The sequence below is a fragment of the Mercurialis annua genome, linkage group LG4, assembly GCF_937616625.2.
Source record: "Mercurialis annua linkage group LG4, ddMerAnnu1.2, whole genome shotgun sequence".
Lineage (NCBI taxonomy): Eukaryota > Viridiplantae > Streptophyta > Magnoliopsida > Malpighiales > Euphorbiaceae > Mercurialis > Mercurialis annua.
Window position 1 is genome coordinate 21,787,038 of NC_065573.1, and position 21,948 is coordinate 21,808,985.

The window sequence follows — 21,948 nt, forward strand, 5'->3', positions numbered from 1 at the left end:
TAATGACAGCAATTTTTAAAATTATTGCTGCCAAATGTTTTTTAGCAACAAAAAAAATTCGCCGTAAAAATTGTTGTTGCCAAATACTACATTTTTTGTAGTGAAAAAAATATTTTATATAGTAAGATGAGAAAATGACAAATAGAGTAGGTAAGATATTTTGATTTTTTTTTCTTTAGTTATTTATTTTTAATATACTAAATGAGGGTGTTATTCCATTTTTCATTTTATTTCACTAATTTGATGTTTTCACTTTACTTGCTTTATTGTGATTTTAGTGCGGTGTGTCACATCTAATCTCCATATGACCCCTTAATTTAACTACTTAGTACTTTTTTCGGATACTATTCAAGTTTCTTAGATTGGTCACATATGTTCCTCAAGATTTAGACCTAATAGAGTAGGACTTCTTGATAGTGAAGCAATAAAAGAAAACATTAGGAACATAATTTTAGTGGGTATCCCTTCCTTTTTAGGGGCAGATTTTAAAGTTATGGGGTACATTGTCAATTACAATAAATATATATATGAACAAATTACTTTAACACCCCTCATGTTTGTTATAATTCTCAGTTTGATACCCCTTATTTAAAAATCAAACGATTTGGTATCTCAGTTTTGATTTGTAAACTATAAGACCTTTCTGTTAGTTCCCTAATAATTTGAATTTTACTTTGAAACGATATGGTACCTCAATTTCAATTATGTAAATTATTTGGTACTTCATTTTCAAACAATTTGGTACCTCACATTTCATTACATTAACGATTTAGTACCTATATTTAAAAGAAGGGCTTTATAGTTTACAAAATTAAAACTGAGGTACCAAATCGTTGATTTTTAAACAAGGGGTACCAAACTGTGAATTATGACAAACGTGAGGGGCCTTAGAGTAATTTTCTTATATATTTTTAATTAATTGACCATGTAAAAAATAATAGAGCACATTATCTTAAAGCTCCTAATATTTGTCATAATTCACACTTTGTCCCCTCTTATTTGAAAATCAAACAATGTGGTCCCTCACTATTGATTTTGTCAACAATTTAGTTTGTCCGTCTATTTTTGGTGTTAGTTAACCAAGTTAAAGAATTTATGGTTAAATTAGTTTCAAACTTTGATGAACGAAATCGTATACAAAAACAATAGTGGGGTAGCAAATTGTTTTGGCTTAAATGAACTTTCGCGTGTTTTTGGTATTTAACATAATCTTTTAATTTTGGCATATTTAACATGAACTTTCCAATTTTTTGCAATTAAGACCACGTATGTTTTTCTTTGGAAAATAGTTTTATTTTACATTCAAAACTGTGCCGGTCTTTAATTGCAAAATTTTAAAAGTTCATGTACTTTTTTTGTCAAAATTAAAAGATTATGTTAAATGCCAAAAACACGCAAAAGTTGGTGATTTTTAGTGCATTTAAGCCGGTTTTTTTAATAATTTTTTTTTGATTTAGTCCTCTAATTCAGTTGACTAACACAAAAAATAGACGGAAATATTAAATCGTTGACGGAAACAAAAATGAAAGAACAAATCGTTCGATTTTTAAATAAAAGAGATCAAAATGTGAATACATACGTGGAAGACTTTAAAATAAATAATCTGCTCAAAATAATAATATCTAAGACCTCCCTTTTAAATCTTGTCAATTTTTGATTTATCAAAATAATTAAATTACTCATTTTCTCTATTTTTAATCTTGGAAGACTTTAAAATAAATAATTTGCTCAAAATAATAATATCTAAGACCTTCCTTTTATGTTATCAAAAAAAAGACCTTCCTTTTAAATCTTGTCAAATTTTGATTTATCAAACTAATTAAATTACTCATTTTCTCTATTTTTTAACCTTTAATCTATGTCTGATCTTTATTATACAAGACATGACTTTTGAAGTTTGTTTTATCAAATTAATTTCTGTTTTTGCACATGCAACTGTCCTTCATTTTCAGTTGTTATCTAACTAAAAAGGTAAGTGGATCAAGAAACTTGTACTAAGGACTCTTTATGAACTATCTTGTCATGCCCTAGTTATGATTAACATACTTCTAATTAATTCATAGCTCAATTTAATTTCGTTGTTGTTGCAATATATAATTTGTAATCCTAACAAAGAAATAATGTCCAACAATAAAGCATTATTTTATAATTGGTGGTGCTTTAAAAAACAAATCAATGTCTGAATTATTGTGAGTGTCGTCGATTCACGATTCAGTAGGTTTAATTACCGCTTAAATAAAAACAAAAAGTAATAATTCTATACGTAATATAAAAATATAAATCGGCATTATATATAAGCTTTAAAGTTGAAAAGATTACAATTAAATTTATGAAAATCGGTTGAAATAACTTATAAGTTATTGATGAAATAACACTTGACTATAGAAGAAGACACAATCCTACTTCTTTTTAAGATGAGAAGAATTTAGAAGGATTATTTAGAAATTAGCATATCTTAGCAAATGTATAGTTAATTAAAAGGGTTAAGGTCATAAAAATTCACCAACTTTAAACATTTTTTTATTTTAATTACGCCGTTTAAAAATCATAATTTTCATACACGAACTATCAATTTTTATCAAATTCATACACCATTCAAAAATCCGGTGGGAGTTGCCATGCAACCGGATAGTGACATGCCATAATAAATCGGATAATCACACATCATCAATTTTTACCAGATTTTGAACGGTTGAATTTGAAAAAAAGGTAGTTGGTGTATGAAAATGACGATTTTAAACAACGTGATTAAAACAAAAAAACGTGTAAAATTGGTGAATTTTTATAACTTTATCCCTAATTAAAAACTCTAAATTAGATTAGGTTATGATGAAATAGTAGTTGGTGTCAATTGTAAGGGCCATATTATTGTTTTCCACTAACATATTAAGATTCCTTGGTTTGGCCCCTTAGATTTGACTAACCCATCCAAGTACACCACATTCAAGGCCCTTTTAATTCATCAACAACTACATCTATATGAAACAAATTTTTGGATCTAAACTTTTAAGAATTTGTCGAGGTAGCTCTTGTTGCATTCAGTAACTTAGTGACAAAACTGAAAATAAATAAATAAATAAAGAGATGAGATATAAAAATAATGACTGGAAAAGGAATATAACGGAAAATTTAAATTAAAATACTATAAAAAATACTGTAGATAATTAATAGTCGACACCCTGCCTCTACCTTGTTTCTGCCCATAATTGCTATCACATTTACTTTTCATTAATTATTCAACTATCCAGTTGAAGCTTATATAAATCTCACTACAGTATGTTAATAAGATATGTTACGTTGGATGATGTTAAATGTTCTTAATAACTCAAAAGCATATGAGCAAGAGAATGATAAACAAACAAGCATGTAAATATTAAAAAAAAAAAAAAAACAAGCATATAAATATGTATATTGTTCGATTAATATGATCTATATTTGCAGATGGTAGAAAAATAATTTATTATAGATGCTTGTATAATAGCAAGATGTGAGTTCCCATTATTACCTGCTAAGAGTAAGAATTATGAGAATTTAAGTTAAGCGTTAATGACTGAACTAAGATCCGTACAGTATTTTGATTGACACTGAAGATATAAAAAAATACTATAGTACATCATTCATATCATCTGTGTTAGGACGACCAAGATGATACTGGTGTTAAGGATAATCACAATGCAACTACTTCTAGATGATAGAGATTGTATAGATTGAGTTTGTATAGAATGAAACTTCCTAATTCTTATCCTTATCACATTGTATCCAGCGTGTATATATATACACATGTACTGTTACATTATTGATTCATTAATAAAACACTTTCTCATAACTTTACATGGTATCAAAGCCATAATGACTTCAACTCCAAATACTCAAATTGCCCTTCCTTCTTCTTCCTCCTCTTCTTCTTTTACTTCAGCTCAACTGAATTTCGCTATTAAACTAAACTCCAGAAATTTCTTATCTTGGAAAACACAGCTGCTGCCTTTACTTAATTCTCAAAATCTGACCAGTTTCATCAATGGTTCCAAACCGCCACCTCCACAAACTATTATGTCTAATGATATTCCCCCTTCTATTATTAATAATCCTGAATATCAAGAATGGTTTCGAAAAGATCAAACTGTATTATCATGGCTTCTATCCTCATTAACTGAGGAAGTATTTCCTTATATTGTAGGCCTCAACTCTTCTTAGGCTGTCTGGACTGCATTATCTGACACGTTCGAAGCCGTCTCTCAAACCAAACAATTGCAGCTCCATATCGAACTCAATGAACTCAAAAAGAATGATCTTTCCATCACTCAATATCTTCTCAAAGCCAAATCTTTGGCCGATGAGTTGGCTGCAGCAGGGAGACCATTACAATCGGCTGAATTCAATGCCATTGTATTTCGTAATGTTGGGTCTGAATTTCGTGAAATTGTTTCTGGCCTTACCTTGCGAACTACACCCGTTACGTTCAATGAATTGCATAGCCAATTAGTAGCTCATGAACTCCTAGCCAAAAGTTATTCCTCTGAATCCCATATAGCAAATATTGCATATAATCCTCCTCTTTTACCCACACCACCTCGACGTACATATTCATCACCAAGACCTATGTTCAATAATAACTTTTCACCATCAAACCATTCAAATAATGCTCGTCCTTCATGGCAAAATCGGCGTCGCAAAGGATCTCAATGCCAAATATGTGGGTACTACAATCATACTGCTAATATTTGTCGTCGCCGGTACCAACAGTTTAATCAGACATCCTCTCCCACATTCAGATCATCTTCTCCACAGGCTAACATTGGTTACCAGCAGCCTTATATTGCTCAATATTCTTCTCCATCACCACCTGTCACTTCTATTCAACCTTGGATAGCTGATACTGGTGCCACCTCTCATATCACACCGGATCTTGGTGCTCTTCATCTTCCCCAGCAATATGGTGGTAATGATCAATTAATTATCGGTAATGGTAAAGGTCTCTTTATTTCTCATCATGGCAATTCTACTTTCTCCTCTCCTTCTCATAATTTTGTTCTATCTAACACTTTACATGTTCCTCACATATCGAAGCCCTTAATTTTTGTTCAAAATTTTTGCACTGATAATGACTGTTATTTTAAATTCTGGCCATCTTTCTTTCTTATCAAAAATCTGAAAACAAAACAGGAACTTTTGAGGGGCATCAATGAACATGGCTCATATCAATTTCCACCATCACGTGTTGCTCCACCAACTGCTCTTCTTGCTGATTCGGCCTCCTATCAAATGTGGCATTCTAGACTCGGTCATCAACAACAACGCACTGTCTCTCGAATTCTTCAAGAAAATAATTTGTCTGTTTCTAATAAAATTTCCCATGTTCCTTATGAGTCTTGTTTAATGGGTAAACTAGCAAAAATTCCTCTTGCATTAGTTGAACACCATTCGACTGCACCGCTTGATATTATTTATTCCGATGTCTGGGGTCCTTCTCCCATTTGTTCTAATGTTGGTTTTAAATATTTTATCTTATTCATTATTGATTTCACCAGATTTACATGGATTTTCTTTCTTAAAAATAAAAGTGATGTATATGATGTATTTATTAACTTCAAATCCATGGTTGAAAAGCAATTCAATACTTAACTTAAATCATTTCATTCGGATTGGGGTGGCGAATATCAGCGTCTCAATAAATATTTTCTTTCACAAGGTATTGTTCATCGAATTTCTTGTCCTTACACTCACGAGCAAAATGGCACTGCCGAAAGAAAAATTCGCCACATTGTTGATACATGCCTAACTTTGCTAGCTCATAGCTCTCTTCATTTTAAATATTGGCCATACGCATTTGACACATCTGTATCACTCATCAATGGTATGCCTACTCCTACTTTACATAATAAATCACCATTTCTTTCATTATATGGCCGAAATCCAAATTATAATGACCTCAAAATTTTTGGTTGTGCCGTATATCCACTACTTCGCCCATATAATAAAAACAAATTTCAATTTCGCACCACATGTTGTACATATTTAGGTCCCTCTACTTCTCACTTTGGTCATCGTTGTTTGGATTTATCTAGTGGTCAAATCTATATTGTTCGTCATGTTAAATTTGATGAATCAAAATTTCCTTGTCAAAATTCTAACATGCAGGTAGATGCAGATTCTCCAATTTTATCACAAGAGAATGACATCTAGTAATATTCATGCACCCTCATCAGGTACGTTACCTAGGGTTTTTGATATTTGGGTGCCTCAAAGGCACCCAAAAATCCGGATCAGTGCCTCTTTCGGATTTAATTCCGAAAGAGTGCCTGGTCCCATGTGGTCCGCATTCTAGGAATGCGGACCACGAGGTGTTCCGCATTCTTAGAATGCGGAACACGCTAATCAGATTTAATAATCTGATTAGCAGTGTTCCGCATTCTAGGAATGCGGAACACTGCCAACTTTACCGTTGGGAGCTGGTCTCCCAACGGTAATGTCAAAATAAACTTTCTATCAAGTAAGGATCAGATTGGTGATATCTTCACCAAGCCATTGGGGGTTCGCCAATTTCAGCAACTCTTTTCCAAGCTTCGCCTCACAGCTCACCCACCATTGGCTTGACGGGGGGTGTTAAGGATAATCACAATGCAACTACTTCTAGATGATAGAGATTATATAGATTGAGTTTGTATAGAATGAAACTTCCTAATTCTTATCCTTATCACATTGTACCCAGCGTGTATATATATACACATGTACTGTTACATTATTGATTCATTAATAAAACACTTTCTCATAACTTTACAACTGGGAGAATGATTCCCTACTTCTCTACTGTTTGAGACCATATAGAATAAGAATAATCCCATTGCTTGTCATTCACTCGCCGTTTCCGATCTAAAAACATCATCACTAACAATCTTCTCATCTTCTTCAAATTCCTCCATAACCAGACCTTCCGTATTTAATCCATCAACAGCAGTTCGTTCATTGTTCTTGACGAAGTGACTGTAGATCTAAAAAGCCATCTTCATCTTCGAAGTGACGGTGAGTAGGGATGGAGGCGACGAGCAAGAAAATTGGATTTAATTGAATCTTAAATTTTTTGTTGTTTGATTTGTTTGAATTTTGATTTTTTTTTGTAGGATTTGTTTGAATTTTGGTTTTTTTGTTGTAGGATTTGTTTGAACATTAGTTTTTTTTTTGTTGAATTTATTTGAATTTTAGTTTTATTTTGAAAAAATTGACGTTGAATGAAAATGACGACGGTAATGATAATAAGTACTAGAAAATGACAGCGGTGTAACAATACGGTGGGAAAGGTGAGGCAATGAAGAGGTGATAGTGGTGGTGGATTATACTAGAAAACTGCATTTTACCAACGGATTTTTTCGTCGCTAAAGGCTGAAATCCGTCGGTAAATTAATTTTTTCGTTGGTAAAAGGCTAAAATCCGTCGTTACATCTAAAAATTTCGTCGGTAATTCTCTGTTTTATACTCTCTCCGTCCCATTTTATTTGTCCACTATTCTATATTTGTATGTCCCAAAATGATTGTCACATTTGTATTATATACACATATGTTCCTCTTTTATCCTTAATATAAATGGATATAATTTATAGAATATTGTGTACCATAAATACATATGTTTGACTACCTTACATTTTTAATGCAAAAATTAATGACTACTTCTTTTCTAATATAGTAATTGTAAATTTACTCAAGAATCAAAAAGGGTATAAAGGGAAGAATTGTTAGTAATTAAAGTTTTCTTAATATGTATGAAATTAGAAAGTGGACAAATAAAATGGGACGGAGGGAGTAGTAGATAGTTAATAAGGTTAAATAGGTTTAATTATTTTTAATTAGGATTAATTACGATTTATTTGGATTTTAATTTAGGATTTTAATTAAAATTTTAATTAAGACTAATTAATTGAGATTAATTAATTTTAAATTCGTATCTCACTCTCTTTTTCAGTTAGAAGAGTAAAACCGATCTAATTTTTTCGGATAAAAATGAACCAATTTTATGAATTTGGATTTATTTAATATTTTGTGCCGGAGTGAAATAGTCCTTCGTTCATTTTTTTTGTTCTTAAAACCTTGCACACTCCTAATCATGTTGAACATTGAGAAGGTAAAAAGATGATAGTAATAATTGTAGCAAATACTAGTAAGATTTGGTTGGGAAGAAGAAGAAAGTGATTAAAACGGCATGAAAGCATCTTTGAAAGTTGTAAGTAAAAAACTAATGCACTCTTTTCCAAGGCAAAAGTAAATATAAGTTTCAAATCCCAAAGCAAACAGTCGCACTACGCAATGCAATGCATATCTTTAAGCCTGCCCTGCCAATGATTTTGACCGCCTGCTTCTCTAATCTATACACTCACTTCACTCTTTTACAGTTGCATTATCACCAGTGTTTAAAATAACTGAATTACAGTGGCTATTGGTTCAAAATTGAACACATTCAATCGATAATTTAATCGATTCAATAGGCAAATAAATCGGTTGAATTATTTTCTTTAAATATAATATGAATGTCTTGTAACAATAAAAACATCTGTAGTGTTTGAAGGCGACGCCAAACTGGTAACCCAGTCGATTTAGTTCGAACAATTGCTGGTCGACAATGAGTAGGGGCACCTGTTAAGATATTTGGCATCTAAAATCACATTTTCAAAAATATTTTTTCAAGTACATCAAGAGAAGTGAGAATTGGATTATAAAATAGCTCATGAGGCGAAAGCGAGAGTTTTAAATCTTTGTAATTATAGATATATTGTCTAACTTCCGGCTATTTTTAATATATCTCTACCTTTGAAAAAAAAAACATAGTGCTTGATAGTAATTATCACTAAATTTTATTAAATAGCGTTTCATAATTTATATTATGTTTTTTTAATAATTTAATTTATATTAGGTTGATGCGGTTGCAGTTACGGAGACAAATTTTGAATTTATGAAGAAGAGAGACCAAAAAGTGGCGTATTGGCGGTTTCGTAATTATGATAAAATTGGACATGTGCAATTAATTTAGACGATTCCTAAGCCTAAATTTATTGGAAACAGGCCAACGATCGATACCCATCAATTATGCTTATTACCTACATCACTTTTGGCCGAATTCCATTGTCTATACTTTCAAAATGGCGTTTTTATGATTTCGGTAGTTTTTGAGACTATTTTATTTCTTTTTATACCCATCAATTATGCTTATTACCTACAATGCTTATTGAATGTTCGTTTTTTATATTTATGAGACAGTTTGATTATTTTTTTTTAAATATTAGTATTGAATTAAATCAATGACTTTTGATGTCCAATACTTAAAATTCTTGTTATTGAATCAATAGATTTTAAAAGTTTATTTACATATATTACGTATAATCAACAATCTTTAAACTATACAGTTCTTAGTTGTAACTTCCACTATATATATATATATATATATATATATCTATCTTAATTTATTTAATTAAGTTTAAATCGATTCAAAATGTTAAGGTTTCAATTTAAAAATTTACTAAAAATATTAAATTGTTAGTTTTCCAATTATGGACCACACCCTTTTTTCATTAAAAGTATTTTACTACTACCTGTTATATATTTTTGTTAAATAGACCCATAAGTTTAATAAGAGAATATTTAAGTAAAATTTCTTTGAAATTTTTATCGGTGTTTAATCCACAAACAATCAAATCTACTAACCAACTCGTTTATTCATTATTTATTTTAACATATATCTTATTGATTGCAGCAAGAAATTTAATTTTTTTTAAAGGCCTAGAGTTGTCCTAGGGACATCTAAATAGACAAATAATATTAGTATCATATAAAATAAAGGGAAATTTTAAATTGAAAAATAAAAATTGTTACACACAAATTATAAATTATAAATATTTAGAGAAAAAAATTCATTAAAGTACATAAATGGTTTTATATTTATAGATTGTAAATATACATTAAATACTTATACAAATTTACTATGTTGACTACAATTAAAATTTAAATGAATATTTATTCAATTTTTCTTCCAAGTTTTATTGAACGATATATATATATATATATATATATATATATATATATATATATATATATATATATATATATAATGTACAAAATAAGATTAATTTATATCTGAATCTAGTTTTTTTATCAATTTTTAATTATTTAACTCGATATATAAACATTTCTTATTGAAAATGTAAAATTATGAATAAATTTAATAAAGAATAATTTATGAAATAAACGAGTAATCAACTATTGAATGATTATTTATTAATATACATTAAAATGATATATTTAATACGTGATTAACGATTTAGTGATCTAATATTTAAGAAAATAATAATTCATCGAAGTTAATTATAGAAAAATATTATATTTTAATATAATTAGTTAAAAGAATAATAATTATATTTTAATTAATTATATATGGACTCCACCATGTAAAATTTCTGGATCCACCACTGTTAATATACAAACATAATATTTAAAACAATATTTTTTGGTAGTTACAACAATCAAACATAACATTAAATTTATTATTCAAAAAATTTAATGTTTATTATATTTAACATTGAAAAATTGATACTTAATTTAGCAAAATAATAAATTGATATGGGATAAGGAAAACGACAACCGCTTTCTTGTTTAAGAAGAAATATAAATTTTATATACATGAATTAAGAAGACAATGATTAATATTATTTTAGCTCATTTCATTCTAATTATTGATGATTTTGTAAATTGTATTTAGAATTATATTTGTTATTTTTAAAAAAAATGGGTCAAATTTTTCTTTATATAAATAACATTAAAATCGTGATAGAAATTCTTAAATGAAACATGCAAAAAAGAAAATGTCTCATCTTAAATGAGATGAAAGGAAGTGTTAGATATGAAAGAAAATATAATTATTTTAATTGATTTATCATTTCATAGAAGTATAAAATAATTAATTTATTTAAAATTTTAGATTATCAAATAAACCTCTAATTATAATCATATTGTTATTTTTAATATAATTTAATATTTATTAAAAGTAAAGTAATACATATTATGTTAACACATATATTTAATTAATCTAATGAAACGATGAGAAAACAAATTTTAATTTTTAATAATAAAATCTATTATTTCCTAAAAATTATTTAACTATGAACTCAACGTGCAAATATAATGTGTTAAATATAATACATGATTGGCAATATAATTTTCTGTCTTGCAATTTTAACTTTTTAAAAAAGATAATAAAATAAAATTATAACAAGGTTAATTTTTTAAATAAATCAAGATATTACTAGTACTAGTAGCTACTTATAGAATTTTAATGTCTAAATATAAAGAGGTTATATTAAGATATGAACAGCTTAATTCACTAAAGTATCCATAAAGCTAAAAAGTTCTACATTTGCATTAATAAAGATTTTATTACACACTAATGACTAACCTCCTTACAACTACAACAAAATGCTACTAACATAATGATATCACGTGCAACACCACAAAAAACTTAGAAGTCACGTGACATAGCTAAAGCAGCATCATCCATAGTAATAATGCAACTTTTGGTGGTTATAGTGCTGCTTTGACTGCAACTGCGAGCACGATGGAGACGAAGAACAAGAGCCACCAGTACCCTTAAACGACGACGTTTTCACCGAGAACACACCGTTCCAGATCTCAGTAAAAGCTCTAACAATAATCCCATGATAATACGGAGAATTCAGCTGCAAGAAACAGTTCAGAAGCTCCTTCAGATCATCTTTAGAGTAAATTTCCTTCTCCAATATCATCTGCAGCATTGAATGTCGGAAATCAAGATACGGGTCGTCAGAATCTTTCTCAACTGCTACACTTTCACCTCCGACTCTCCCCAATCCTCGCACAGTCGAGCGTTTGTGCGGTGGCGTGTCGGTGGCCGGAGATAATGAGGTAGCGGAGGTGGCGGTGGTGTTTGATGAGGTGGAGCAAGAATGGTAAAGGTGGTGGTTATGATAAGTAGTGGTGGTTTTGGTTTTGTGTTTAGGTTTAGGTTTAGGGTTGAAAATGTTGGAAAGATTTGGTTTCTTGCAGCTGTTACAGCCTAAGTTGATTGAGACAGTGTTGAGAATGAGTTTTTTCTTGTTACTGGATGACATTGTTGTAGTAGAGAGAGAAAGTAATGGGATTTTAGAGAGAGAAAGAAGCTGTTTGTGGAGTGAATCAGTGAAGAAGGATCGTTATAAAAAGTTTTAGTTGGGTTATTATATAATGAGGCTTCACTACTTCACTGTGAGATAGTGTTACTGGCTGTTATTGTTTGGATCTCACAAGATGATCTTGGCCGTTTATCTTGAATAATGTATTTAAAATTTGGAGTCAAATTAGTTAATAAATGTTGAGTTAATGGATATTGGGATTGAGGCAGGCAGTAATTCATAAACTAGCTGTTGATGAATGATGTAGTTTCTTGGTAGTTGCTACAGTGTTTGAATTGATTTTTTTATACTTTAGGAATGATCTTGTAAAAAAATTAATCAATGATTAGAATTTTAGATAGGAAGATTTTCTTTTCCCTTTATAACACAAAGGAGTCTAACAAAGGCTAATACCAAAAGCTCTCCCTCTGTCCCATTCTAATTGAGTACATGGTGATTGTATATCAAACTGAATTAATTGCATATATTAACTTTATTTTAAATTATTGTTTATTATATTTTATTAATTTTAAATGAATTAATCAAATCAATTAACTAATTTAATCATTTCAGTTTTATATTTTTAATAATTCAGTTAAACTAATTTTAGAATTACTAATTTGAACGATTCAGTTAAATATATACTTGCTCAATGTAAAGTAAAAGAAAATTATTTTTAGTGTACTTTTTTTTGAATTCAATAAAAATAGATTTAAGAAGCATCAGAGCTTGAGACGGGAAACAAGAAATCTGATGGATTGAATATCCACAAAGGCTAATGGTTGAAAAAACCCGATCTTTGTTTTAGTTTTTATTTCCACCCCGACCTAGCAATTTTTTCAATTATACCCTATTTTGTATTTTTAGTTTTCAATTGCACCCTGATGTATTAAATTGAACTCTTTTTATTTGATTAATATTCAAAATAGGTCCTTTATTTTTATTAAAAAACCTAAAAATCCTTTAATATTATAAATTATACCAAAAAATCATCTTCTCTATAAATAAAAAACAAAATTAAATTTAAATTAATTAAAAAAAATAAGAAATATTTTTTAAAATTTCCGAAGGAGGAGCAGCTGCTCCTCCTCCGGCAGCTCCTCGACGGAGTAGCCGATCTGCTCCTCCGTTGAGGAGCAGCTCCTCAGGCCAAGAGCTGCTCCTCCTCCTCCGGAAACTAAAAAAAATAAAAAAAAAATTATTTTTATTTTTAGGATTTATTTGAATTTTATTTAAATATAAGGATTTGAAAACTAAAAATGCAAAATAGAGTATAATTGAAAAAATTGCAAGGTCGGGGTGGAATTGAAAATTAAAATAAAGGTCAGGGTTTTTTCAGTCTATTAGCCATCCACAAATTAGAATCGGACAGGAAAAAAAAGATCTCGCTAAGCTTTAAAATGCACAATTCACTGATTAAAATACAAAATGCCATTTTAAATTTATTATAATGCACAGTAACGATTTGCAATCTAAGATAGCAGCCCCAAAATAGTTGTGACATTCGGAGAATTGAAGGTAAAATTTATTAAGGTTTATAGTAAAATGTGGGACAAAAACAGAGAATGAAAGGTAAATTTATTAATTTTATGACTTGATATACCTTTTAAATTGTGCATGAAGCTAAACTTTGACAATCTTTAATTGTCCCACTTTTTTAAAAAATATGTTCTAGAAATAATATCATTTTGATTGATTGCACTTCTTTTGATTCATACTATGTTCTTAATTATCTAATTTTAAACCATAAATTAATCAAATAAATTTAAAGTTTGAACACGACTGACTAGTTGAAGCAACTAAATTGAAATTCGAGCAGCTTATTGAGCGGAAAACACATAATGTGTGCGTTCGTATTAGCAGAGTACACATAATGTGTGTTTGCATATCAGCAATGCATACATATTGTATGTGTTGAAAATTCTAGTTTGTTAAGAAGTACCGGTTATTCATTTTTGTGTATAAATAGATGTTTAGGTTTTAGCTTTAATCTCTAATTTTATACTCACAAAGATTCAATCAATATAGTGTTACATATTCTCTCAAATTTTGATAAGTTTGACTCTTTCACCTTTTTTTCTTATTATCATTTATTAACTATTTATTCCCTTTCCTTCACATTATAATTTTAATCATATCCCAGTGGAAACGTAATTTAATTCATTTACCCTTTGTTGGGCTAATTCTATCCTAATAATTCATTTCATTTACAAGAACTTATTTGTTCTTCCTTTTATATATATATATAATTTATTTACTTACAAATAAATGTCACAAAATTTATATATTCCGAACACACCATTAAAATTGTTTTATACTCACCCACCAAGTGGTAAGCGGCTTGGTATCGCTTAAGTAAGGTCTCGGGTTCGAGTCCTTGTGAATGCAGAAAATTCCCACTGGAAGACTCACCCACCATGCCAGGTGCGCGACACGGGTCGGATCCGGATTAGTCAAGGCGAAGCCTTGGAAACCGGATGGGCTTACCAAAAAAAAAGTTGTTTTATACTCCCTCAAAGTTCAAATTAAAATAAAATTTAAAATAAACTTAAATATTGTGGTCTTTAAAATTTAAAATAAACCTTCCTAAAAAAAATTAAAATAAACTTAAAATATTAAAAATTATATATTATAACTATAAAGTTTATATTTTTTAATTGGCCAAATATTGTAAAAAGGCCAAACCTTTCATAAAAGTTTCACAAAAGTCCTGACCTTTCAATTTTGTTGATTTTGGCCAAAAATAAATTATTTGGTTTCAATTGTGGCCCACTCTCAATTTGATCTCAATTTGCCTATGTGGCGCCTACATGGCATGCACATATATTGAAAGGTCAGAACTTTTGTGAAACCAAATAATCCATTTTTGGCCAAAATCGACAAAATTGAAAGGTCATGACTTTTGTGATACCAAATCGACAAAATGGAGTAATCAGTTTTTGGCCAAAATCGATAAAATTAAAAGGTCAGGAGTTTTGTGAAATTTTTGTGAAAGGTTTGGCCTATTTACGATATTTGGCCTTTTTAATTTAGGCTTAATTACTTAAAAACCACTCACCTTGAACTTTTTTTTCGTTTATACCATGACCTAGGAAAAAATTCATTTATACCCTGACGTATGTATTTATGTTTCATCTCTACCCCGAGGCACTAAATTAACCTCTTTTCATTAAGAAAAAAATTTAAAATGGTTCTTCATTTTTAACCTAAGCTAATCAGAGTTTAATTAGAAATGAATTTTTTCTCTATTTTAAACCATAAATTTTTCTCTATTCATTTTTGTGTATAAATACTAGAAATTTGTTACAACTCATTAACAAAAATTATAATGGTTGTAAAATACACCTGGCTGCCCCAACAATGTTTTGTTTGGTGAATTTTGAGAAAAACTACAAGCTTCTCCTCATCACAGTCCTGAATTGGTCCACGTACGTGTTGTCCCTGCAAATTCATGTATTTTGACATTTTTGGTGAATTTGCTAAACTACAAAACTTTCATTTTCATTTTATTCATCAATTCCTTCTTTGTACGTACGTGATACACTTACAGACAAATTTGCGAATTTCTATTTTTCCCTCTAGGCAAATTTACATATGTAGATAGACAATTATGATACAACTGCAGTTTTTTTTTTTCAATGAAATTTAATTATATCATGTAAATGTATCTAATCTGTCAATTGAACTTCAATTAACATTTGATTTAACAAGGTTAATCTCTTACCATTGAGCTTCTTATGATTTTGATCATTGCTAACTTGTAATTATTCCAAGCTTGTTGATCTCTTTAGGCGGTATCAAAAGGTAGAATGAGCAACCATCCTCCTGATCTTCAACCGTCAGTAATTAATCGACTTAGATAATTTTTACTTCTTTTATATTTTTTTAATCGTCTCATTAGTAGCGGAGCCAGGAGGTGAGAGCGGGTGGCCACTCCTCCACCGGTTAAAATATGTTTAGGGGATAATCTAATTATGGCTAGCCGCTCCCTCTGCTCTAATTAACTAAAAACAATCATTGTTTTTATTTTGAATAAATTTTCATTATTTTCCCGTGTTTTTATATAATATTGTATAATAAATAGTAAACTATGTGTTTTTTTTTTATAATTTGGGGAGGGGGGAGCGCTTGTGGGAGGAATCGAACCCACGACCTAGCAATTTGTTACTTAGCACTTATACCATTTGATCTGTAGCTCATTGGTAGCTAACTATGTGTCAGGTTATTTATAATAATTAGTTGCTCGTATAAATTTATTTGTTATGATTGATGAATTAATGAATTTTATTTGTTAGTTTTAACAAAAAGATAGCTAATTTTATTTATTTTATATAAATGAGTTGATTTTTCAATATTTGATGAATCAATAAATTATATAAATGAATTAATATAATTAATAGATTTTATTAATTTTTAAAGGGACAAAAATGACTTTTTACAAAATAGGACGAACGGCATAAAAACAAAAAAAGCCAAACGACAAACAAATTAAAGATCATAATTTATCTTTTCCTACACTTTTCTCCACTTTTCACTTCTTTCCTTCAATTTCGATTCTACGAGATCACAATTGAAGATCTTAATTTATCAAGTGAAGGAAGGTAAAAGCAACGTTTATGGTATTACGGTAAAGATGAATATAGACAAGAATAAGGAAGAAAACAAGAGCTAATAACTCAACTTTGTTGCTTCATAATTTGTCTCTATTTACACATTTAGGAATGTGTTCATGAAATATTATAGAGACAAAAATAAAAGTTGGACTACAAGAATCACATGCCCTTTTTATCAGTATTCTTCATAAAATTACTAAATATTAGATGGTGCCCATGTGCACCATCATTCCACTAGCTCATTCTTTTTGTCCATTTACATTATTTTCTTAGTTGACCACATTTGCAGCTTTAATTTTATATATTATAGTTCCCAAATTGAAGATGTTAATTAATCAAATATTTCAGATTTACAGGAGGAGAAACTTCTATGCGAACCTAGTTCGTCAAGTAAAATTATAAAAATATTTTGATGTATGTACGATATTTTGGACAGTGCAAAGCTTATAATATTAGAGAAACTCTGCAGATAATCTTTGAGATTCTGCACTAGTGGAATTAATACACTTCCTGACTTCCTGCACTAAATTTTATTCAAATAGCATCAAACATATAGTACTTAACTAATTAATTCCCTCACTAATACATTTTTTTTGCTTTGTGCCCACATCGGACCGACCAACGCGTTTCTGTTTACTTTATCTATGATTAATTTAGGATACCGTTGAATTGCCTCTCCGTAATGATCAAATTTGAACTCTAGTGGATTGCTCGAGTCGGTTACCAATTCGATCATCATTGTTGTTGAAAAACATATGTATAGTGAGACTGACCTTATTTCTCCGGACTAAGTATTCGACTGTTTATCAAGCATGCTACATGTCGAGCAACCCACAACGAACCAGTTTCGGTGCAGCAGAAACAATGCGTGTGTCCTTCTCTTTCAACAGATAGAGCAATTCCGGGAACCTGCTTTGAGATCTGTTTCGAAGGACGAGTTAGTTCTGTATATTTGAAATTATCAAATTAATAGTGAGGAAAACATAAGAGTTATTATATAATTGCACTTGCTTTATTTCAAAATGAGATTGGTGGCACTAATCATAGATCAGTTGACGATCAACGATAAACAGAATGTTGATGAGACTGTAGTTTCGATGCATCGGTGCTATAAACTTGGATGTAAAGCACGTCGTAGAAATTGACTAATTCCATTTCAGTTATAATGGAAACTGCTCTATGTTATAAAGGCTACACATAAGCAATTTGGTAGATAAACTTAGAAAGAGTTCAAAACGAGAATTCCTTAAGAATATCATCCATAAATCATACTTGCGTAGCATATACTCGAAATAAAGAGGATAAGGGTGAGGCTTAATTTTCTGACAGGAACTGTTAATACAGAATAATAGCACGTACCTCTTCGAACATCAGAAGCGGAGCCCAGTGGTCATCATCACCGAACAAAAATGTGACTTTGTCCTTGTTCTCCCTCATGAATGTCCAGTCTGGTGGCTCCAAAAGCTGAAGTGATTTACAAGTAAGAAAAAAATTACAAGTAGTCAATAGCTAAAAAGGAATTTCAGGAAATAAACAGAATTTCCGGATGTTTGTCCATGTGCGTTAGATGGATATAGATACAAAACCATCTCTAATGTCGTAATATGATTATTTTGCAATTAATTAATCTTAAAATCTAAAATACCTTCTTGAACTCTGTCATTGTCATAAAGAGCACATTCTGCATAACGTGGTACTGTAGATAAGTGCAACATAAACAGGTGTAAGTTCGAAAAATTCAATAGTTTTAGGCACAGAACACGTATTTTTTTTAACATAAGAATATATGCCGGGAATGTCCTCTGTGGCCAATTACAGATACATACGAAGCAAGTACTTTTGTAATATATGAAGTTCGTACTTATATCTAGATCAAGAACTCAGATTATACCTGCAGCAAATGACTGCAAGCAGCCTCGACGACAGTAGCAGAACATGATTTCCCGATAACCTTTAGTGCAATCAACCTTAAAGCCCACTTCGGAACTAGCATGCCCAACAATGCAACAATGCAACTGACTAGAGAAGACACTTTCAAAGACCTGAAACTCGTGATTTTTCGAGATATGCATTAATCATAAAATACTAAATGCAGAACAAAGGAAATGAGGGTATACTTTAAAGTGAACACTTGAAATGAACGTTGATCTACGAATTTTATCTACCGGATTATGATTAATCCATCATATAAGTATTGGGTTAACCATGTTGTTTATCTACATTTAGCCCTCTTGTGCTGTTATGTATCACGAAAACAGAAATGCCGAAACGGAAAATATAAAAATAAGAAACAATGAAATTAAATTTTTACAAGAATATGTTTAATATACATGGTTTTGGAATTTCACAAGCATTTCTAAAAATAAAACAAAACACCAAAGACCATAGAATTTTCTGTACAATACAACTGTGTTTTTTCAAGTCCAATCGTTCATTAACCGTAACCTAGAAATCTTTACCCAAATAGGAATGATTGTTAGGATACAAAGATCATAAATATGAATATAACAAATTTAAAACAACAGTTTTCCTTGTAATAAAGAAAGAGGAAGGGACTTACCCTGAAATCGTCCCGATGATAGGCTGCCACGATGACTTCGGATTTAACGTTAAAAATGGATAGAGTGCTACACAATATACAACCTATAATTCCCGAATTGAAAAGGTAGTAGGTTTTTACATATTCAAAGCATAATAGAGATAAAAAAATGAAAAATAAAATAAAGAACAAGAGTTTACCTTCTCCTTACACCTCCTCAACATTTCAAGAGATATATATGAACCAATAGAGTGCCCAACCTTCAGAACAAGAACATTTGATTTTCTGTCAAATTAGATAACATATAACAAACCAACAGAAAATTATAGGCATATACTGGATAACGGGCAATTTTGAATTTCAGAATTCTTCTTGCTATGGAACCCGAAAAGGGGTTGTCGATAACAAGAAAACGACGACATGCTTCTTTACTAAACCATATATTGGAGTTTAGTAGATCACTATTTTCTTGATCCAATCTCTTGACATTTAACAGGACAATGCTAATTACTGGTGCAATACTTTTATCAAGTCTGAGCAATTGTTTCCCCCGAAAAAAACATTTTATAAATTAAAAAATCAGAAAGGATTAACTTATCTCTACATTTTCAAAACAAACCACTATTACGAAAGACAATAAGGTGATTCAAATGATTTTCATACCAGAACTATAGGAACTTCAACATTTTGCAGTTCATTTCGGATGAAATCGACCTGCGAAAATATTAAATTAAACATAGAATTTAAAAATGCATACTGAACTTGGAAATTCCTACTGATTAATGTTCATGTTAACTGACCTTATGATCAATCTGTTCTTGCAATGAGAACAATCTCCCATGCTCCCAGTCCTAAGAACCACATAAATTTGTAGTAAATCACACAAAAACATAAGATTTCACAAAAAAATTAATAGTTACAAAAATATTACCTTTTGGGTATGAGCAATGTGCCCAATGGCTTTTGATAATCAAAGACAAAACCAATTAGATAACATAAAATAGAATAAATAAATTAAAACCAAAGAAAAAGATATATAGTAATCAGATTAAAATTAAAGAATTACCAGTAATGGATGCAACTTCTCCAAGAAGCACAAATAAAAATTCCAAAAAGTCCTTGTATAAACCAATAACACCTTCATGATAAATCAACCAAATATTAACATAAATCCAATTACTAATTAATTACTAATAAATTGACACAACAAACCAGGGTTTCCAGGGATGAACAGAACATGTAATTGTGGGTCATCAGCTTCAATCTCCAGCAATTCAGTAGTGTAACTGAATAAAATCATAAACACAGAAGAAAATTATATGTTAGAGAATGAAAATTCTGGTTTGGCAATGGAAATTAAAAATTAAAAAGAAATTAAAACCTGGAGATATTGCACAATCTGAAATTCAAAGGTTTCATATTGGTGAGCAAGATTAAGAGTACTCAGCTCTTTCACTAATTGTATTTATAGAACTAATTTGAGTAAGTATATATGAACATAAATATAGCTAGAAATTAGATAAAGACAGGTGTAAGCTAAAATCAGCACCAACATTTTTAAGCATGCATGCATTTTATTTTTGATGGGAAGTTCAGTTCATTTTTTTATTTTATTTATGACTTGTCATTTTATATATGTTATATAGTCCTTGTCATATGGCACAACCATAATATAGATCAGGGACTTACCTAAAAATGTCCTTCAAAAACTCTAAAGTGCAGGTGAATTGGTAAGCCGTTCTCCTGACTTAAGTGAGGTCGCGAGTTCGAACCGTACTCATGTATGCAGTCGTTTAAAATTTAAAGTCAGAGTCCGCCTCTCACAAGGGACCTACACTACTCGGGTGAGAATTAGTCTGAATGTAAAAGATTTAAAAGTGTTGTCTTATAGTTGATACCCGTTTAAAAAATCTCATGAATCATGTACCAAAAAAAATAAAAATGTCCTTAAGCAAATAATAGCTTAATCAGTAGTAATGTATTTTCTTAAGTTCAATTTTTATTTATAATCATCAAGTGTCTCTACTCTCGAATAGTAATGGAGTTGTTTATACATAATTTGATGTGTATTAACAGATTTATTTAAAACATTAAATAAATTCTTTTAGTATCGTAAATAAATTGTTTCAATATCATAAATAAATGATATTGAAATTGTGAGCCCGATGTGCCTTCTGGTGATTTGTTACGCAGTCTCATGCTCTTAAAATTTGAAAGAGTTTCTTCTTTTTATGTATTTAAATAGAAATTGATGGTAATATTTTCCTAATATAAAAATGTGATTAATATTTGAAAAAGTGTAATGATAATTTTTAAAGAATAAAGTCGGATGACGAGCTAATGGGTCTAATTAAAGAATTTAAAAACTAAATTGACATATAGCAACAAAATTAGTAGATTAAACTGTAATTATAGCAAATAATTTATAAAATCTAAAAGAATTGCAGATAGAAAATTGAACAAGAAAATTGGTTTGCCTAGATTTTCCCAGACCTCACGCCTGTTCGTGCATAGTTGTCACAAAATTCATTTTTTGATGGTTATGAATATATTTGTTCCTGGATGATTTATACTGTTGTAAATATGTATGTCTAGTCTTTCAGGAATGCTTAATAAAGGTGTAAAAAGGAAGTAA

At 30.0% G+C, this 21,948-nt stretch overlaps 2 protein-coding genes across 3 annotated transcripts; both read right to left on the bottom strand.

Moving 5' to 3' along the window:
• Positions 1-11,371: 11,371 nt before the first annotated feature.
• LOC126676533 (transcription repressor OFP6) lies at positions 11,372-12,214 on the bottom strand. The gene has a single exon (XM_050370754.2). The coding sequence runs from the start codon at positions 12,120-12,122 to the stop codon at positions 11,526-11,528; it is 597 nt and encodes a 198-aa protein (XP_050226711.1). The 5' UTR covers positions 12,123-12,214; the 3' UTR covers positions 11,372-11,525.
• A 3,261-nt stretch (positions 12,215-15,475) lies between these two features.
• Positions 15,476-20,895, bottom strand: LOC126676791 (uncharacterized). Of its 2 annotated transcripts, XM_050371079.2 has the most exons (13): positions 20,695-20,895; positions 20,526-20,599; positions 20,380-20,451; positions 20,245-20,273; positions 20,114-20,164; positions 19,977-20,027; positions 19,514-19,573; positions 19,335-19,417; positions 18,666-18,816; positions 18,420-18,470; positions 18,134-18,238; positions 17,548-17,695; positions 15,476-15,602 (listed from the first exon to the last, which is right to left on the bottom strand). In XM_050371079.2, the coding sequence occupies exons 1-12, from the start codon at positions 20,730-20,732 to the stop codon at positions 17,549-17,551; spliced, it is 912 nt and encodes a 303-aa protein (XP_050227036.1). In that variant the 5' UTR covers positions 20,733-20,895; the 3' UTR covers positions 15,476-15,602; position 17,548. The 2 variants fall into 2 exon arrangements, with proteins under 2 accessions (XP_050227036.1, XP_050227035.1); XM_050371078.2 differs by lacking the exon at positions 15,476-15,602 and having other exon boundaries at positions 17,141-17,695; positions 20,695-20,894.
• Positions 20,896-21,948: the final 1,053 nt, after the last annotated feature.